Source organism: Typopeltis vanoorti, chromosome 13 (assembly GCF_054136105.1).
Source record: "Typopeltis vanoorti isolate ZY-2024b chromosome 13, IOZ_Tvanoo_1.0, whole genome shotgun sequence".
Taxonomy (NCBI): domain Eukaryota; kingdom Metazoa; phylum Arthropoda; class Arachnida; order Uropygi; family Thelyphonidae; genus Typopeltis; species Typopeltis vanoorti.
In genome coordinates, this window is record NC_143561.1 from 121420261 (window position 1) to 121441044 (window position 20784).

The following is a 20784-nucleotide window of genomic DNA, read 5'->3' on the forward strand; positions in this document are numbered from 1 at the left end:
GATGAGCCTTTGGACTCCCTGGAGGTGTTATGTAATAATAATTAAATATCTCCCACCTGTATAAAATATAAGAGCCATACTAAATAGAATGAAAAACATTCTATATGAAAATAGCTGCAAAGAGCAAGCAGGATTTAAGAAAGGACTCTCCACAGTACATCATATACATACAATAAACCAGCTAACATGAAAAATGCAGAGAATATCATTTTCTACTTTGTATGCTATTTATCGATATAAAAAAAAAGCATTTGACCCATATTACTTGTTTGTGAAAAAAAAACTCTCCTAGAAATATCTCTAAGGAGAGGAGTAAGACAGGGAGATGTGATCTCCCCCAATCTTTTTATAGTACCTCTAGAAAACACACTCATAAATGCAAACCTGGATGGAAGTTTAAATATAGATGGAAAGAATTTTCAAATATGCCTATTTGCGGATGATGTGTTTCTGATATCTCATCAACCATCTGAACTAGAAATAATGTTGAATGAAATAGATTTTCATTGTAGAATGGCAAGATTAGAAATACAAAGGAGTGGATGAAAAAATGAAATATTGTCATGACCACCAAATTGCAAAATAAAGTCATAGAGTGGAGAGCTACATTTATTTACGACAAGCAATCAAAATGGACAATGATACATCAGAGGAAAGAAATAGATGCAAAAAAAGGCCAAAAAAAGAATATTTTAACTAAATAAAGACACTACCACAAACCAAAAAATAGTTACTAAAATAAAATCAAACCTTTTCAACAGTATTATTCTACCAGCAATGAACTATGGTAGATAGGCTTGGAAGAACAAAGAAGAATAAAGCTTATTTACAACCCAAAAGGCAATAGAAGCTTCTGTAATATAAGCAAGAAAGATTTATATAAGAAATATAATTGAAATAAGGAAAAATATGAATTTAAAGATGTGGTAGAAGCTGTCTGTAACAACAAAAGAAGGTAGACAGGACATCTAGCATGCATCAAAGACAATAGATGGACTTCAAGAATAACAGACTAGTATCCCAGACATAAAAAGAAAACCTGAGAGACGAGAGAAATGGAGGAGACCGGCTCAAGATAGAGAAAGTTGGGATCTTTGTCACAGTCATGGAAAACTGGAAAGTTTTCCATGACTGTGAGTGACAAAGGAAAACTGTGAGTGATGACAAAGGATGACTGTGAGTGACAAACTGGAAAACAAGATTGAGAACACAGATTCATTGTGAATAGTGAATATTTGGTCTTTCCATTCAAAATTTGATTATTAGCCAATCATTGCAAAGAGTGGTTAGTAGTAAATTTGCAATATCAAACTAAAAACAGCATTATGAGGCTTTAGTTTAAAATGTTTCAGTAGCTTATTACTTCATATCATTTTGTTATAAATGTCAGCTTACTGTCAGCTGGTGCAGTTCTTGCAACAATAAAACGTGGTAATACTAATTAAACTTTTGTTTCAATCATACCTTTGATATACGAGGTGTGGCTATTAAATAACGAGACTGGTTGCAAAAATGTGGTTTATTATTACAATTATCAGGTGTTATCTGCTACACTGCTGTTTTCTCCAAATTTGCACTGACATCATTGAACGGCTGACAGCAGAGCCGGACTTGCAGGAGAAGATCATCACATGTGATGAGACGTGGATTTTCTAGTTATTTATTTCGTATCCAAAAACAAGTAGTACAGTAGGAAGTAAGTGGTACAACATGATTTACAACAAATTAGGATACATTACAATAAGATCAGCTTAGATTTGGTAGGTGAATTATACAGGGAATAATAATTAAATATGAAAGAAAGGAAATTATATATAACTTATATACAATAAACATGGTCAGATGTTCCTCCAGTATCTTGCACAATCAACTGCTATTTCTGTGCAGGATATAAGGTCCTCTTTTGCACAAGGCGATGGAAGAAAGGGACAAGAAAGAAGGTGTTCCATGGACTGGGTTTCCCACACTTACAATTGTCTGGGCCAGTGAGGTAGCCCCATTTGATGAGGTTTTGTTTGCAGCATCCTGTCGTCCAGAGTCTGTTGAGGCTTTTCCAAGTATTCCAGTCCAACTGGGCACCATGTGGAAGATGTTCGGCTGTTGGAATACCAGTATTATTTTCAGGATATAGTGCAAGCCATTGTTGAAGTCTTGTCTCCGGGAGGTTTTTTTTTTTTTTTAGGTGGTTCAACAGTTGTCGGGAAGCTATGTCAGGATCTTAGTCTTTGGGGTACTGCGGTCTGGCCAAACAGTGGGTGGCGTTTGTCATTCATTTGTCTGCTTCTTTCATCAGCTGAGAATGCAGATCTTCGAATTGAAGGGGGTGCAATACCAGCCAAGGTATACAGGTCTTTTAGTGGTGTTGGTTTCAGGCATCCTGTAATTAAGTGGCAGCTTTCATTCAATGCTGGATCAAGTTTTTCGGCATGGCAGAATCTGGACCGTACTGGTCAGGCATATTCAGCAGAAGAATAGCAAAGGGCCAAGGCAGAAGATCTCACTGTGCTAGGGGTCTTCACCCCATTTGGTGGAGGTAATCTTTCTTAGTATGTTGTTTCTTGCACTCACTTTTGCTTTTGTTTTTGCTATGTTAGTTTTATATGAGAGGGTGCGATCGAGAGTCACACTGAGGTAGATTGGGTTCCAGGAATGTTCTATATTAGAGCCTTCTCAAGAAATCTGTAGCTTCCTTATTGTTAAGGTGGAAAAAGCCAGTCTGGGTTTTCAAGGGGGTTTGGTTGATTGCTGGTATAGTATGTGGTTAGACTATTTAAAGCAAGTGATAGAGTAGTTTCAGTGGACTTGAAATATTTTGACTGAGTAGCTATGGCAAGGTCATCAGCATAGATAAAATTTCTAGTTCCTGGAAAGATGGGGAGATCATTGACGTAGATGTTGAAAAGTAATAGTGATAACACATTTCCCTGGGGGAGGCCATTTTTTTGGTGGTGCCAGCCACTCTTCCTACCCCCAAGGTCCACATAAAAGAGTGTTTTCCAAGACTGATTGGATCAGGAGGACAAGGCGATAGTCTCTAGTTATTCTGTATATTTTATTTCTGAGTGTGAGATGGTTTATGGTATCATATGCTGCAGTTAGGTCTACAAAGACTACTCCTGTGGCTAGTTTTTGCTCATAACCATTTTCTATATATATTGAGTGAGGTTGAGAATTTGTGATGTGCAGGATTTGCCTGGTCTAAACTCAGCCTGCTCAGCAATAAAATGGGATTCGATTAGGGGGTTGTAGCCTATTCAAAATTAATCGTTCATAGAGTTTAAAGAAGTTGCTGAGTAGTGATATAGGTTTGTAATTTTTTGCTTCAGTTGGAGTTTTCCCTGGTTTCAGAAAGGCCACCACTTTGGCATGCCTCCAGATAGTTGGTATCCTTAGGGTTCTGAGACAAGTGATGTATACAGATTTAATAACCACTCTTTAGTCCTGTTTCCAAAATGTTTAATCTGTTCATTACAGACATCAAGGCCTGCAGATTTTCTAGATTTTAATAGGTTTATGGCAGCGCTGAGTTCAGTGATGGTGAAATCTGAGTTAATCATATTTTGTTCCTCACTTGGGGTTCTAAGTATCTTATTTTTTTGTGTGTTTTTTAGTGAATTTTCCATTCAGCAGCAGCTGGTGAGCAATTTGATTAGCTGTTACCTGCGGATGCTCATATGGCTTAGTGAAATCCTTCCTAATTCTGTTGATAAAGTTCCATGCCTTTCTGCTGCTATGTGTCATATCAAGGGCTTCTATTTCTCTTTTCCATGAGGAACGCCTTTCCTCTGCCATCTTGGAGCATAATTTTTCTCCTGCTTGGATAGTGTTAGATATTGAATGGAGAACTTCTTAAGTTATTCATTCAGAATTTAACATGTAAGCTTTACAAAATAACATAGAAATTTGCATAATACCTGCTTACCAGCAGAAGGTGAAAAACACCTAAGTTGTTGTATGTGAAAGTGTATAACAGTATGTGTTATGTATTGGAATTATTTATTGTCAAACGGAAAGCTAAAAATCAGGAATTATGTCAGATTAGCATTTCATGTAAAGGAATAATGGCTTAATTTATGTATTATTGAGCTATCAAAAAATCGTAAGTCGCCAGGTAAGAAATGACTAATGGGATCAACGGTCACATCTAAGCTGCAAGTGCCTGTCATAACGCGAAGGCTGCAGCTTACAGGGAAGGCTGACGTAAGTGCCTTTCCTCGAAAACAACATCTAATAGCAAGAGGGGAAAGCAAGGGATCAACCTAAGGGCAATGTAACTTATGGATCGTGCGAAAAAACAATACAGAAAAAGAGGGCGCTGAGAAAGAATATTTAAGGCAATACACGCCAAGCTCTAGACTTTTTTCTGTTTCTTCCGAGATTTTGGAGATCGAGGACTCTCGACGAGTGATCGGAGATAGGACAAGCCGAGGGTGCTATGTCGACGGACAACAGGCCGTATTTGTGACTTGCACTGAGAGGCATTCTGCTGAGACCCTTACGAGAATCAACAGCTCATGCAGAATGGTACCAAATGCTGAATGATCCACCCGAGGAGAAGGCTCATAGTTCCAGCCATTTCCTGATTTTGTGTCCAGTAGCAGAGAACGGAACAACTCAGTCACGAGACCTGACCCAGAACCAGCCACGAAGAAGACCCGAGCAACACGTGGCAGCTAATAGACCTTGAGGGACTTGGTAAAGAAAAGATCCTTTTGTTTTATATCTTGAGATTGTTTGAAGGTAGAATTTGTGTCTTGATAAAGCAAGACTGAGGACATTTTAGAGAACTTTGACAGGATAGAGTAATTAATACAGCCAATTCTATTAGACAAAGAATTGTATAGGATAAATCTCTAACTTGTATATGATTGAAGTAGTGAAATATCTATTTAAAGTAAATGTGAATGAAGGAACTTGACTTGAGTGTGACATTGTTTAATTATCCATTTGTATTACATGATTTTGCATGCCAGTTTATGTAAGAAGGTTAGATTAGTATTTGAACAGTTTGCATAGCTTAGCATAAGACATTCACTTAGCAATTCAGAAGTTTTGATAACTTAATACAAGATTTAATGTACCTGTCTTCTAGCATTAATAAACATGTTTTGTTACTTGTCTTGCCTGAATTCAAGGTGTCAAACTACCACTTCTGAAAATAGAACCAAATAGCGGGAAGGAGTTTAGATAATTATATAATTGAGATTAGATCTTAGGACACGACTGCAAGGTACCGAGATCTATGTAATCACATGTGAATTCTAGATTAACGTATATGCCTAAAACCTAGGAATATTTCCCTGAGCCTGAATTATATTCTTGTTATAGGAAACTTGGCTGGTGCAGTTAAAATATAAATTTGCCAGTTTCTAAAGAGGAAATATCCCTAGGAGCCAAACTGGGTTATAGTTATTTTATATCTTTCTCCTTATATATTAAGGAGAAAGATATAAAATTAAGGTAGAAGGATATAGAGAAGACTGGATCAATTTGGATCATACTTAAATACATACTCTAATAAGGAAATGAAAATACAGAGACGTAACAATAGTCTCTTCTGAGAAGGGGTTGGTGTTGTAAAGTTGTAAGTAATCAGCATATTGGGCTTGTATGTCACTGGAAAGGCCTGGAATGTAGTTTGTGCGGCATCCTCGGGGGATGTGTTTGGTGGAGATTTTCCTCAGTATTTTTATGAATTCTGGATACTCTTGAGGATTTGGAGGGATCGTCTGTGGGCCGGTCAAGATCTTCCATGAAACCCTTCCAATTAGCTTTTTGAAAATTAAATTGTCGTCTGTAAGGGATGGTGTTAGGCATAATTGCTGGATTGAATTGAAGCATTATAGGTCTATGCTGAGTATGTGGAATCGGATTTAAAACCTTTTTAACACATATTGGATATTTTTGAGCTAACAAATATGAGGTCAGGGTTATAGCCTCGCTTCCATCTGCCACCGTTGAAAGATGCAGGGAATTTTGGATTATGTATCAGGTTTAGAGAAAGGTTTTCAGCCCATTTTTCAACAAGTTCTCCATCTTTGTTGGACTTTGTGTAACCCCAGTTAACACTATGGCTGTTAAAGTCGCCTAATACAACATTAGTCATGTATGCATGATTATTGAAGAGGATGTCAGGGAAGGAGAAAGCTTCTTCTGGTGGTTTATAGACCTAGGTGATTGAGATATTTTTAAATGTGATCGTAATAATCTCAATGTTTCTGTTGTTCGTTGAGTCAATAAACGATGGGATCAAGTTCTCTTTTGTAAATATTGCACTGCCATATTTATCGTGGGGTATTTCTTTGACGAGTTTCATGCCATGGATGTAAGGTCTTGCAGCACCTTCTTCTCTGTGAGTTTCTTGCAGGCGGAGCACATCGCAGTCATTATCTCTGCAAATATTTGCAATGAGATCTTGCTTGACACTAGAGAAACCTTCAATATTAAATGATATTATTTTTAGGCTTGGCCTCAGGTAGGATCCTTTAGGGCAGAAATTTGGGAGCATTTTAGTTTGATCACTTGCGTTTGGATTTTCTAGTACAATCCATAAACAAAGAGACAATCGATGCACTGGAAAACTCCGTCACTGAGAATGAAAAAAGCGAGAATGAGCAAGTCAAAACTGAAGGCAATGCTGATTGTTTTTTTTTTATACATCAGTGGCATGGTAATGGTTGAATGGGTACCAGAGGGTCAGACAGTTAACAATATTATTACTTTGAGGTTTTGGCCAAGCTGAGAGAACAAGCGAGGAAGAAGAAGAGACCTGATCTGTGGAAAAAAAAACGCTTGGATTCTCCATCAGGACAATGCTCCAGCCCACAGCGCACTGTCTATAAAGCAGTATCTGGCTGATAGGAAGATCCCAGTGTTGGACCATCCACTTTACTCACTGGACTTAGCTCCGTGTGACTTTTACCAACATTGAAATCTGTTGAAGGGCACCCATTTTCAGTCAGTGGATGAGGTAAAGGAGAAAACGGCAGCGCTATTGAAGCACATCACACCTGATGACTTGCAGCACTGCTTCCAATAATGGAAAATTCATATGCAACAGTGTATAGATAAAGGATGGGAGTATGTTGAAGGGGGATAACAATTAAGTTGTACAATTGTAATAAACCACATTTTTGCAACAGTCTTGTATTTCACAATTTACTATTAGAATAAAAAAAAACAACAGCATTCAGTCCAGGTTTAACAAATGAATCTCAGAGTTGAGTTAGAAATGAAGCAGTCATATTGAAAACTGTTGATCAGTAAGATGAGAGACCTGAGGAAAATTAGGACAGATGACATATCAGGAAGAGCCTCTGTAGCTCAGTCAGTATAGGCAGAGCCCTTTGGGTGGAAAGACTTGGGTTTTATTCCTGTCAGTGATGTGAGGAACCTTTATCTGGTATCTTTCAACAAAAGATGAGTTAGCTGGTCTCATATGGAGGCAGAGGGTTTTTTTCTCCTGGAAACTCAGGTTTTTTGTCTCTCAAAGCAGACAAACCAGCCCCGTGAACACATGCAATTTACAGACAAGAATACTTAGAGGCATAGGGATAACTGCCTTATCCTCGTATGGTTGGGAGGTCCAAGGATACTTGGAAGGCCATGAGTGCTTAAGTGCCTGTTAAAACCATTGATGAATGGATGGATGGACATATCAGGAAAGAGCTTGGTGTTATTAATATCTAAGAATGTATAACGAAAGCTAATTTAAGATAGTATGGTCATATAAACATAAAAGAATAGTACAATAGGTGTGAAGGAAAAATTCAGGCATATGCAGGTGAGTACTAATGTGAAAAGAAAAAAGTATGTATGAAAACACAAACGTAAGAGTATGTTAAGACCTAAATATAGACAATTTGGAAGAAAACTGTTGATAGAAAGCCAGTAATTAAATTTGAACTGTGATGGTTACAATACACTGAGTATTATGTTAGTGTAAACCAGTGGTTCTTAACTTGGGCGGTAGAGCTCCCTGGGGATGTTGTGAATACTGAGGGGCAATAAGCATTATAATACTATTAATATAATAAAAGCAAAGAATTCCATATTTAATCTGGCATCCCTATTTATATTGTATGCCTGGCAATACTGTTCAAATTTATTCGCCACTTATTTTTTAGAATTTTTACTTTGAAAGTTAAGTAATTGGGTTTGGTCTGAATTTTCTACATTGAAAATAATTAATTTGGGCTATTTTTGCAGAATCCACTACTTTTATAGGCTTTATGTGCTACTTTTACTAACGCCTACTTGGCAACTCTGGTTTGCAGTTTACATCTAGCCTGTGGTAATCGTGTGATGCACTTCGTTGATATTGTGTAGCACTGTAGCCCATTAAAATGAGTGAAAAAAAGTGCCGTCAATATTCAAGTGAATATTTAAAATATGGAAAAAAGTGTTTGAGAAAAAATCTTTCTCGAACAAAGCCTTCAAGAATGAAGCATCCAAATAAAGCAAAAAAGGATGTGGAGTACTTTCACGAATTAATGACTAAATTTAAAAATCGTCCTGGACTTAAAGAACTGGTTAGTGTTACTTTGTTGGTTACTTTGCAAAACAAAGTAACCAACAAGAGAAAGAACTTGTCTTGTGTCTTACAAACTTTCAAAGTTAATTGCCAAATCTATTGGCAATTAGCAGTGCTATTGGCAAAACTCTCTTCTTACTGGCTATAAATGAAGTTTCAGATACAATGATTGGCCCAGGTAAAAGTAATATGATGTCAATTCCTCTCAGCAATAGTTCAGTATCAATAAAAATTGACAAAATGGCAAAGGACAGTGAAAAAAAAAACTTTGTGGTGATTTAAAAACCATAGAATTTTGCAACTTTATGTGACAACCAAGTTTTGTTAATGACCTACATGTATATAAATTAATACTAATGAAGAAATTATTGAAGAGTTTCTATTTGCTGAACTGAAAATAGACCAAAAGGTTTTACAATTTTTAAGGTTGTTGAAGACTTCTTTAAAGATAAAAACATTCCTCTCACAAATATTGCTGGTGCAACGGATGGAGTACATACCCCCCCCCCCCTCCTCTCCCAATGAAAGGCTTATGGCGAATTAATGCAGACGGTTCATCACTCCTCTGCTGCATCCCCTAAGAGCAATAATCATGACTGTAATCCGTGTATGTTCACAGGGCCTTCTGGGGGACAAAAAACCCTCCTACCTCTGTATGAGACCAACTAACTCACCTTTCATCGAAAGAGACCAGATAAGGTTCTTCATGTCGCTAAAGGGAATCGAACCCAGGTCTTTCCAACCAAAGGGCTTCGTCTATATCGACTGAGCTATGGAGGCTCCATGTGGATTTATAACACATTTAAAATAGGCAATTCCAAATATCTTTACAATTCAGTGCATTGTTCATAGACAGCACTTAGGACTACCCACTTAATTTTCTCCATACTCATGGAACGTTTCTTTCAAGTTATATTAGGTAAATAAAATGTCCTGACAACAAAAAATGAATAATGGTCTTCCACAAGGATCAGTATTGGTGTCCCTACTTTATAACATATACACATACAACTTGCCCGCCACCATCTCACGCAAGTTCTGTTATGCTGAGGACACTGTAATTGCCATTCAACACAAAAACATTAGTCAGGCTGAAGAGGTACTTACAAAAGATCTGAAAACAATAGGTTAATATTACAAAACATGGAGGCTCCAGACAAAACAGAAGTATCAAGCTTTCACCTTAATAATCACATGGCAGATGTCACTTTGCATATCTGCTTTGAAGGATGCTTGCTATGACACAATAAGTTTCCAAAGTACTTGGGCATAACCCTGGACCACACGCTCTCTTATAAGCAACATCTAACAAACTTTTCTGCTAAGTTAAGAACCCATAACAACATAATACAAAACTAATAGCACGACATGGGGAGCAACAGCCGATAATCTATGGATTACAGTTCTTGGACGAGTTTTCTCTGTTGTCAAATATTGCTCACCAGTGGCTAAAGTTGATAACCAACTAAATAATAATGAGACTAATTTATGACACAATTAAATCAATGCTCACACACTGGCTTCTAGCTCTTAGCAGTATTGTTCCATCAAGTCTGCACAGAACTAAAACTCTCTTACAGGAGTATAAGAAAATCCTGGAGAACATAGCCCTACCAATACACTTAGATCTCCCAGACTTAAGTGTACAACAATTGAGAAAGAGAGATCCACCACTACACTTAGCCCAACAACTACTACAGTCTAACTTCGACCTAAAGCAAACGTGGCAAGAACAGTGGGAGAGCCAGACAGATGATATTACAAACTTTTTTCTTAACAAATTACAAGAAAGTTTTGATGCTTGCTGAAACCTTCCACAAAAATCCTGGACTCAGCTTAATAGAATACGAATTAGTCATGGTGAATGTGCAGGCATGCTTTTTAAATGGGGTATACGACTGTCCCCACAAACTATGGACCATATTGTGACCCAATGTTATCTTGAGCATATTTGGGAGACAAATCCAACTTTTTAAGTGCTACTCCTGAAGCTATGAACTATCTGACTAATATGGATAAAACCCTTTAATTTTATTGGTTTTTAAAATGACTTAATTTATATGTTTTTAAAATGACAGTGTATTGTACTGCATGTTTTATTTATGCCATACAAACAAATAAATAAGCTGCAAAACATCTTAGTGGTAGACTACTACATAAGACTTTGGATGATGTTATTAAAGAAGTGAATAAAATAAAAGTCCAGTCATTGAATACTTGTATTTTTTGGGAACTTTGCTATGAAAATGAAGAAGAATTTGAGCATCTTTTGAAGTTAGATGGCTCTCAAATGGAAACTGTCTGCCACGCTTTAATGATCTCTACAATACTGTTTTGGAATTTCTTAATTCACATGATGACAACATGTGTAATGTTCTAAAAAAGGAGAAGGCTGATATTTTCATCAAATTAAATGAGGTTAACATCAAATTGCAGGGAAGCAACATGAATCTTATTAAAGCAAAGGAAATTATAAATGGTTTTATCAGCAAACATTCTACAAGCAGAACGTTGCAACACGGGATTTTTTGCAGTTCTCAAGTCTACAAATAATAGATAATGATTTAATATTAGATATAGATTTTGTTATTGTTATTGTTCCCAGTGTAGACTTGACGATCAGATTCAAATCTTGGATGAGTTTAAAATACCTGATTGGGTCATAAATCCATTTCTTTCTGATGCCACTTCTGTTTATCCAAATTGTGTGAAGAATTTATTGACTTAAAAAATTATTTTGAAGCTCGAGTACAATTTCAACAGCATGGGTATGAAAAATTCTGGCCAAGCATGCAATACAAGTATCCTCAGCTTTGGCAAGAAATAAAATTATTGCTTATTGCTTTTCCTTCTTCATACTTGGTCGAGAAAGGATTCAGTGTCGTGTTGCAATTGTTAGCTAAGCAGCTAAATAGATTGCAAATAAGTGAAAGAGGAGACTTGAGACTTCGTTTGTTGAACACTGAACCTGATGTTGAAAAATTAGCAGGATCTCATCACGATAGCCATTAATGATTGCCTTATTAACTTGCCGTTAGTAAGGTGGGGTGTCACAGACCCCAAACATATAGAAAGAAATAATTGTGACACTGCCACCTTACTAATGCTGGGTTAAATACAGTAAGTTTACATCTTTTTTTTTTGAGTAAAAATTAATTTGTATCAAAGTCATTAATTTTAATTAACTATCAGTTCAAATATGTTGATGGTAATTTACGTTTGCCTAATAATATATTATAATTATCTTATTGAGTCATTAACTTAGTGTAAAATTGAACAGTGGGTGCCAGGCAAAAAAAAAAAAAAAAAGTTCAGAACCACTCCTGCAAACAAAGCAAGTAAGAAAGGTGTGTTTATGAGGAAGGAAAACAAGAAAAGTGCCTGAAACTGTGGAGAGAAGAAGTGTTAAAGGACAAAGGAAATAACTTGGTTGAATCAGATGATCTGTGGGGAAGTGTGAATGAGATGGGATTTGAGTGTGTTTCTGGATGGCATAGAGATCTGCAGGTATGTTGATGGATATGGTAATTGGGAGCTGAAGAGGAGGGATAAATATAAATGTAATGATAGGTTAGATATATAAGAAGTGAAGTCATGAGTTTGTGAATGAGATGTTTTAAGTTAGAAGAGAGAGAGAGATGGGTGGTAACTAAGTTAGAGGTAATGTCAAAATGGCAGTTTGTAGAAAATATGTCCAATAGGAAAAATAAACATTAGATGGTGGGCTGTGATAGTAAGAGATCAGGCTAAGTGTGAGGCAAAGGATGGTGGTATGATTAGGTTGCAGAGATGGCCTTATTAGGAGAAACATCCCACAAGAATGTAGGACCAGAGGCACAGAGATGTTTCTATATGTATGCAAGAAGTATTAGTACAAAGGGATAAAGCTAATTCACAGATCACTGGTGTCGTGAGTTTTAATGGTACTTGTGACATAATAACAATTATGCGACAAGTAACAGAAACATGCATTCACAAGAATTAGTAATAATTTTATTAGTGTGAATATTTCAGCCTTTAACAGGCCATCATCAGTGCACAAGCACATTCACAGGGTGGAGCATGAACAATGTAATGTTATTTCTTTTTATAGCTCTGAGTCACATGCTACAGTGCTACCACACAACAGGTAGTTAAAAAATAAAATTATAAATTAAATAAAGTAATTAAATTAAAATGATAACAGCATGTCACTAAGGCTTTGATAATGGCCTGAATCTTGTATGTAATGGCATGTGAAAGTGGTCTTATGATGAATAGAAGTTATACGTACTACAGATGGGGGTGTGAGAAAGGAGGATACCAAAAAAGACTCATTTTCTATCTCTTTCGTTTTCCATCAGGAAGTTGATATATGGGTGCAGCCATTAATCTTAGTTAGGAAGGTAGGTGGCGATGCTCCAGATTCAGACCACATCACATGGCAAAAACATTATCCATATAGCATACCCAAAAGGGAGGAGAATAAAGAGGTTTCAAGGTATTCCAAGTCGAAATTGGCTAATGCAGGAGAGTTTCCCATAGCAGTTATTCTAATTGTTTGTAGAGTCACTTAGGAATCACTACTATGTTGTGTAAACTAATACAGGAAGCACTGATTGTAGAATTTAGTAATAATGATAGTAAGAATTAGAACAACCAGATGCATGGTGCAAAAATTGAGTGTGGTGGGCAATGTGGATTTTCTAAAATGGTTTGTTGTCAGGAGTGTAATATGTATCTGTGCTAAAATTGTGCATGGTGAGCAATGTGGATTTTCTAAGATGGTTTGTTGTCAGTAGTGTAATGTGTATCTGTGGATGAATACAATAGATATGTTTATTGAGAGATTGAACAAGAGAAGTGAGAACGTTTTCTTCAGGACTGAATTTAATAAAAATAAAAGAATAATATCATGGTTGAATCCAAGAAGAAATGCAGAAAATATAATATTGAATATTTGAAATACAGCTTTATTCACTCGCCTACAAACGAAACATTACCAATATGCCTGATTTGCCAAAAAGTTTTTTGAAATGAATCTATTGAAGCCTTCAAGAGTAGAACATTTGACAAAAGTTCATGCTGATAAAAAAAAAAAAAAAAGATAAGGATTTATTGTATTTTCAAGCACTTAAAGAAAAATGTTTGAAACAACCAACATTGGCAGGTATGTTTACAGCAGCATCCAAACTAGGTGATGGGTTGTGTACCTCTTACAACATTTCGTTACTGTTTGTTAAATCAGGAAAACTGCATAATGTTAGTGAAGAACTAATCCTACCAGCTGTTAGTAAGGTCACATGCACTGTACTGCACAAGCTAGCCTCTGGTATTAGCAAGAAAATTCCTTTGAGCAATAATACAGTGAACGAAGAATTGATGAAATGGCCCAGGATATTGAAGATTCATTATGTGAGTATTTTAAAACAACCCAGCTGTCTACACAACTTGATGAGTCTACTTTACCAGGAAATGAAGCCTTACTTTTAGCGTATGTATGATACATAAAAGGAGAAAAAATTTGCCAAGAATTATTATTTGCTAAAAATTTGCTAACTGACACTAAGGAGAATCGATATTTCATGCATTGGAAGAGTTTTTTAAAGAAGAAAAAATCCCTCTGAATAATATCTTGTCAGTTGCTACTGATGGTACGCTAGCAATGGTAGGGCACTATCATAGTTTTATTGCATATTTCAAAGAGGCGGTGCCAAACATATTCACTGTACACTGTGTGATTCATCATCAACATTTAGTTGCCAAATACCTGAGTGATCACCTACACAGGGCATTACATTATATTATTACAGAAGCCAACAAAATCAAAGGTCATTCATTGAATGACATTGTTTGGACAACTTTGTATCGAAAACGAAGAATTCAATCACTTGCTGCTCCATACAGAAGTTTGTCAAAGGGAGGTGCCTGTTTGAATCGATTTTATAAACTCCTTGACCCAGCGCTACAGTTTTTAGAAAACAGAGATGATTCTTTACGAGCAAACTTGATTAATTTCAAAAGTGGCATAGCTTATTTGACTGACCTGTTTAACAAATTTAATGAAACAAATCTACAGCTCCAAGGAGATGAGCTGAATTTAATAAAAACAAAAGCTGTTATTTCTGTGTTTGTGTCAAAACTTGTCATGTACAAATGAAATTAAGACGAGGAGAATTCAGCCAGTTTCCAAATTTATCAACGGTGGAAAATGTGAAGACGTGCTCAGTTATTGTCTTCATTATGATTTCAACCAACAATTTAAAGATATTCTTGAAATGAAAATACCCAATGGGGTTTTGGACCTGTTTTCAAGTACAAGCACAGAAGCATCTTAACAATTATAAGAAGAACTGATAGAAGTAACAACAAGTGAGGAATTGAAATTAAATTCAAAAATGGGTACTAACAGTTCAGGTTGCAAAAGCAGATGCCCATGCTTTCTCCTGGATTGTGGGCTATAGTAAAGTTTTTAATCACATATCCATCATCATATTTAGTGGAATGTGGGTTCAGTGTGGTCACAAATCTTTTAACTAAAAAAAGAAACCGACTGCAAATAACTGATCGCAGTGATTTAAGAATGCTGCTGACAAATATAGAGCCAAATGTCAATAAATTGGTAGTAGCACACCAGGCTCATTATTTTCATTAGGATATTGCTTTTAATATTACTGATTGTTATTACTATTTTATGTGCGATTTTTACATATGTCCAATTTATGTTTGTTTTCTTAATTTTTATAATGTTATTAAATTTTCAGTTCCAACTTGTCCTATGTTTATGTGCAATTTATGTTTCTTTTGTTGATTTCTATAAATAGCTTTAAAATTTCAGTTCCAAGGTGTCTTATTTCCAAATTTCAAAAATCTTTACTAGATGCATAATAAAACACAAATTTATTTCTGTAATTATCCGTTTGTTTGCTTAAAACTTGAGAACTGCTGATCCAATTTTCATACAATTTTCTTTTATATGTATCAGGTAGAGCTGGTTAGGTCTTAGAAAGTAGTTTCCGGGGAGAGGGGGGGGGTACTGAATACATATTCTTTTTTTTTTTGGAAAAGGGGGTGGTAAACCAAATAAGTTTGGGAACCACTGCTCTAGATACTGAACTGAGATTTACAACTCATATTACAAATATATCTAATAAAGCTCTCAAAAAGCTTAATATTATAAAAAGGCTTTGCAGAACAAAGTGGGATGCAAAACCGAAGCCACTGAAAACTACATATACAGCATTCATGTGACCCACTATGGAATATGCCTCATCCATCTGGGCTCCAGCTTCTACTAGCTCACAAGAAAAACTTGACAGAGTACAATTAAGAGCAGATAGTTTAAAAGCTCAACAAGAGTGTGGACTTCACATACTAGAAGACAGAAGAAAACTTTCCACAGTTAAATTCACTAACAGAATCAGGAGCCAACAACAGGATCACATCTCTCAGGACTTTTGATGCTTGGACAGGAAAATCTAAAGAGATCATCTACTTTACAATATGATCATGAAATTAGAGAACAGATCAACTTAGAGCACTTGTCTATTGAAGTAAGCAAAGAGCCACTCTTTCCCACTATACCACCAAAAAACACAATGATTAACTTAAATCTCCCTAAACCTTGTTCAAAAAAGGATTCGCAGCATGAAAATAAAAGAAAAGAACTTGACACTATACATCACTTAAGGAATGTAAACCATGTCATCGCTTACACTGATGGATCATCTGATGAAGCACTAAATCAAGGAGGAGCAGGAGTTTTATTAATTCTACCTGGAGGTGAGGAAATGCAAATTAAATCTACAGCTAGCAAAATAGCTTCAAACTTCACTTGTGAATTAACAGCCATGCAAGCAACTCTACAGTTCTATCTCTCTAATCCAAATAAACATTACATTACAGTAACTCAAAATCTGCACTTGAAGCATTACAAAATGGAAAAACAAAACTAGCACAGGAAATTCATGAACATTTAACAACTTTAAATTTGAAAAATAAGAAGTGCACACTGCAATGGATACCAGCCCATGTAAATATCGAAGGCAATGAGAGGGCAGACAAACTAGCCAAAGAAGCAAGACATCTCAAAAATTACACCCACTAACATGCTAATTCTGTCGCAGAAATAAGATTATCAAGACAAACTTAAAACAAACTATCAAGAAGATGCATGAAATCAGCAAAATTAATGAAAATAGAGAAATAACCACAATCATCACCAGATTAAGGATGGAACATTTTAAAGACATGAAAATTCAGCTGTATGGTACTAAGAAGCTATGAAATATGCAAGAACTGTCCAGGAGTTGAACTAATACCTGCCCATATCTATTTTTGTCCAGTAATTGCTGCTGCTCTACAGAAAATCAACAATAACCCTAGAGAAAAGCTCTACACCATCAAAGTTCAGATTGCCAAAGGTTCTACAGGCTCACGGTCATATTTAGAAGCTTTTCAATGGACTCGACAACAACAGCAGTAAATGAGTGAAATACGTATGGAATGGTGGCAAATGTATCTGTGTCCAAGGCTAGTTATCAGAGATGTAGTCTGACATTAAGCCTTTCACACTTAGTTTGTGACTCTATGTAAGCTGAGAGTAATATTATCGCAATATTTTGCATGTCCTTAGAGCGAGGATACATTTGGTGAAATGATGATCGTGTGACTTTTTTTCCATAGACATTATAGCTGAATTGGTTTGATCATACTCTTATTTTTTGTAGTAAAATAGTGTGGTAAACATTTGAAAATGATCACTTTGTCTGGATTTCATGAGGTACTCTAGTACTAAGAAAATCCCATAAAAACAGCCTTTTATTTTCCAACGGTAAACAATACAGGGAAAACAGGAATTTAAAATTTTTATTCTAGCTAATTAATAAATGATCATTAACAACGTAAGCAAAAATTCACAGATTAATTTACAGGCACAAGTTGTGTAAAAAAAAGCGACTAGGCTGTAAGAATGGCAGTGATGTAATTATGATGAACAAACTTCTGGACACATAAGGCAGTGGCCATGGTGAATGAAGAGTGAGATACTTCTTTTTGCATTAGGCACCAAGGCAAGGTGTAATAACTGCTGTACATGAATGCATATAGTTTCAAATTTAATACATTAAATTTGTTTTTCCAGTTCAAGATAGAACTTCAAACATTTTAAATATTTAAAACAATAGAAAAATATGTTAAATATTTATTTTCTGGCAGTGTTTAATTCTATCATGCAATATTTATTAATAATTTAAAATGAATTATCAATCTGAGAGGAAATAACAGTTATCAACAGACATATTTGAGCTAGAAACCGAACAGAGTATTTATGTACATGTTTATCTAAAAAAAAAATTATTTAAGTACACACATATACATATTAGAGAAAGAAATCTTTTCCAAAATACATGTGATGTTAAGGAACTATAAGGAATATTTAAAAAAAAAAAAAAAAAAAAAAAAAAAAAAAAAAAAAAAAAAAAAACCTTTAGATACTTGGATATGTAGCTGCCTTGGAAATCCAGGAACAAAATATCTGAGAAAAAGTAAAGTTTGAATATACAGTGTTTGCCTCCTCATCTGCTTATTTTTATACAGGAGCACTATATTCATTCTTGTGGGTACTAACGTATAAGTTAGTATGCTGCAACTAGCTGAACTGCATTATTTGATAATGCAGTTTTTCAGATAATGATTACTTAGTAATATTTTGCTTCGATTAAAAACAAAATTTCATTTGCAAGAACATTTCATGATGAAATATTCAAAAGTTTTTATCTCACTTTTTTCAGGACTAGAATGTCATTAACAATCAAAGTTCAGAATGGTTTAGAATGTTTTGTATTAAATCTTTGAAATTCATAATAAACTATATAAAATATTAAAAAGTGAAAAAAAATAAAATTCAGCTTTGTTCACAGTGCCCTATGTGCAACTATGCTATACATTATACTTACAGTGCTCATGACATAAAAAGCAGACAAGAGAAGGCACTACATGTCCTTACCTAAAATAAAATGTAGCACCACTAAATTTCATATACACACAGATTTTCCTTAGTAAACGCGACAATTTTCCAACATATACTCTTTAATCTTACACAGCCACAGAAAATTGCAAAGTAACATTACAAAAACAGTAGAAGGATTCCATTATTACTGTAATGTTAACTCTGAAAAAAAAAAAAAAAATCTGTATAGTTTTTGAATTGTTCAGAAGCTTAATTATTTAATCCATACTTCGCATCTTTACTGCACACGATTTAATCCATAGTTTGTATCTTTAATACACACAGTACATCTACTGATACGTGACCTCAGTTCACCAGCTTTTAATGTTTGGCTGTTTGGTCTAATAAACTGTGACTCAGGTTCAATAGTTGTAAGCCAGAAACTAAATTTGTTGGCAAAATAGTGGCAAGTGCCACGAGCACCATTACACTCAATGAATGGAGTGGCTCTGAAGTCTTCTAAACAACTTCCAGGACTGGAAAGTGATTGTCCACCACCCTCAGCACCAGCTGCAGTGTGCTGTAAAAGTAAATAAATTGCCAGTATTTTTTTTTATTTTTTTTTATTAATAAAAATATTGCAGTTTTAATTTTGATTTAAAAATTATTTTTCTAGTCAACTAACCATCATCTGCATCATTATAATTATATTCTTATTGCAATCAACAGTCATAAAATGTGTATATATGTAATATGCATATTGCATAGTTATAAAATATGTATTGATATATGTATTGTCATCAATTTCCTGAGATGTACCTTCAGTGGGTGTACAGGATATGACAGAACTACATTATTAATTGTAAAGTGTTACTAATTACTAGTCTCCTATCAACAATTCTCTAAATCACTGAATTGCTTTCAGCTTAAATATTGTCATTTCTAACATTTCGGTCTTCTAGGGCACTATTTGACTGAATCAATCCACCGAGATCTTGGTCATCCTCTGGTTCTTTTTTTCTGCCATTTTGATATCAAACACCTGTTTTGATAACCTTTCCCCTCCCATTCTGTTTAAGTGATGATACCTTAGATTGGCCCTGCTCATACATTCTTGAATGCTAACAGTGTCAAGTTCCCTCTTAATATCTTCATTTTTAATAATTCTGCTATTGATGCTATTTGTTCAGGCTGCTAATTTTTCTCAAACTCTCATATCTGTGGTTTCCAATCTTTGGTTCGAACAATGTCTTGTATGCTGCTAGTTTAGTGTTTTGACCAATCTCTCGTTCTCTCTCTCTTATTCCATATAAATCTATTCACCTGGCTCCCCACCATACCAGCTTGGCTTATTCTGTTGTCGATTTCCAAATTTAATTTGCTATTGTGACTAAAATCTATACCTCAACAGCTGAAATATTTTACTTTTTTCCTATAGATTCTCCACTGGGAATGCAGTTCACATTTTCTATGCCTGTTTTCATAGTTTTGGTTTAGCAAATTTTTTCAATATGTGGCCAGTAGAAGAAAGAATGATTATGGAAGGATGGCATTGATTGGTGAGAATGGAGGAATGATACCCACTGCAGAGGATATAGTTGAGGTATTTAATGAGCAGTTTATAAAGGTATTTCATTCTTGTAAATGTGACATCCATGCAGAACTTGAATGCAGGAGGTATATGAGGAATAGAATAAACTTCATGTAAATAACGCTGTAGGACTTAATGCTATTTCACCACCTGTTTTGAAGGAATGTTCTGGGGAGTTAACAACAGCCTTTACATGTCTTTTTAACATGAGTCTTTGGATCAAGTTCCAAAACAGCAGAAAGAGAGTAAAATTGTTCCAGGTCATTAGGGAGATGATAAGGGCTTTGAATTATAGGCCAGTCTCTGTGTCTGGAGTTGTGATTAGAGTGTTAGAGAGGTTAGTTTAGGACCAAGATTCAGAATTGGGTTAACAGAAAAATACTCTCTGGTGGTCAGCATGGGTTTGATAAAGGAAGATCATGTTTAGCAATCTGTTTACTTATTATAATAAAGTGACAAATGCATTGGATAAGGGTGATGCATACACAGTGGTATACGAGGTATTATCAAAAAGAAACTGGACTGTGCCGGATACTTGGCAACAGATGTAGTTACAGTCTCACGGTGTCAGTGGCATAGACATTCTGCGATTTCACATAAAAGAGAAATTAGAACAAAGAGCAAATGTACAATTTTATGTACAACTGGGGAAATCTGCCACAGAAACCCTTGAATTACTTCATAAGGCATATGAAAATGAAGCCATTAGGAAAACTCAGTGATTTGAGTGGG

General features: G+C 35.4%; 1 protein-coding gene across 1 annotated transcript in view; it reads right to left on the reverse strand.

Annotated features, from left to right (window-relative positions):
• Positions 1 to 17314: 17314 nt before the first annotated feature.
• Positions 17315 to 20784, reverse strand: part of Col4a1 (Collagen type IV alpha 1) — a 903940-nt gene continuing 900470 nt past the window's right edge. The window contains exon 39 of the mRNA XM_090402880.1: positions 17315 to 19041. Coding sequence (XP_090259006.1) covers positions 18760 to 19041 — 282 coding nt within the window. The 3' untranslated portion in view covers positions 17315 to 18759. The remainder of the gene's footprint in view (positions 19042 to 20784) is intronic.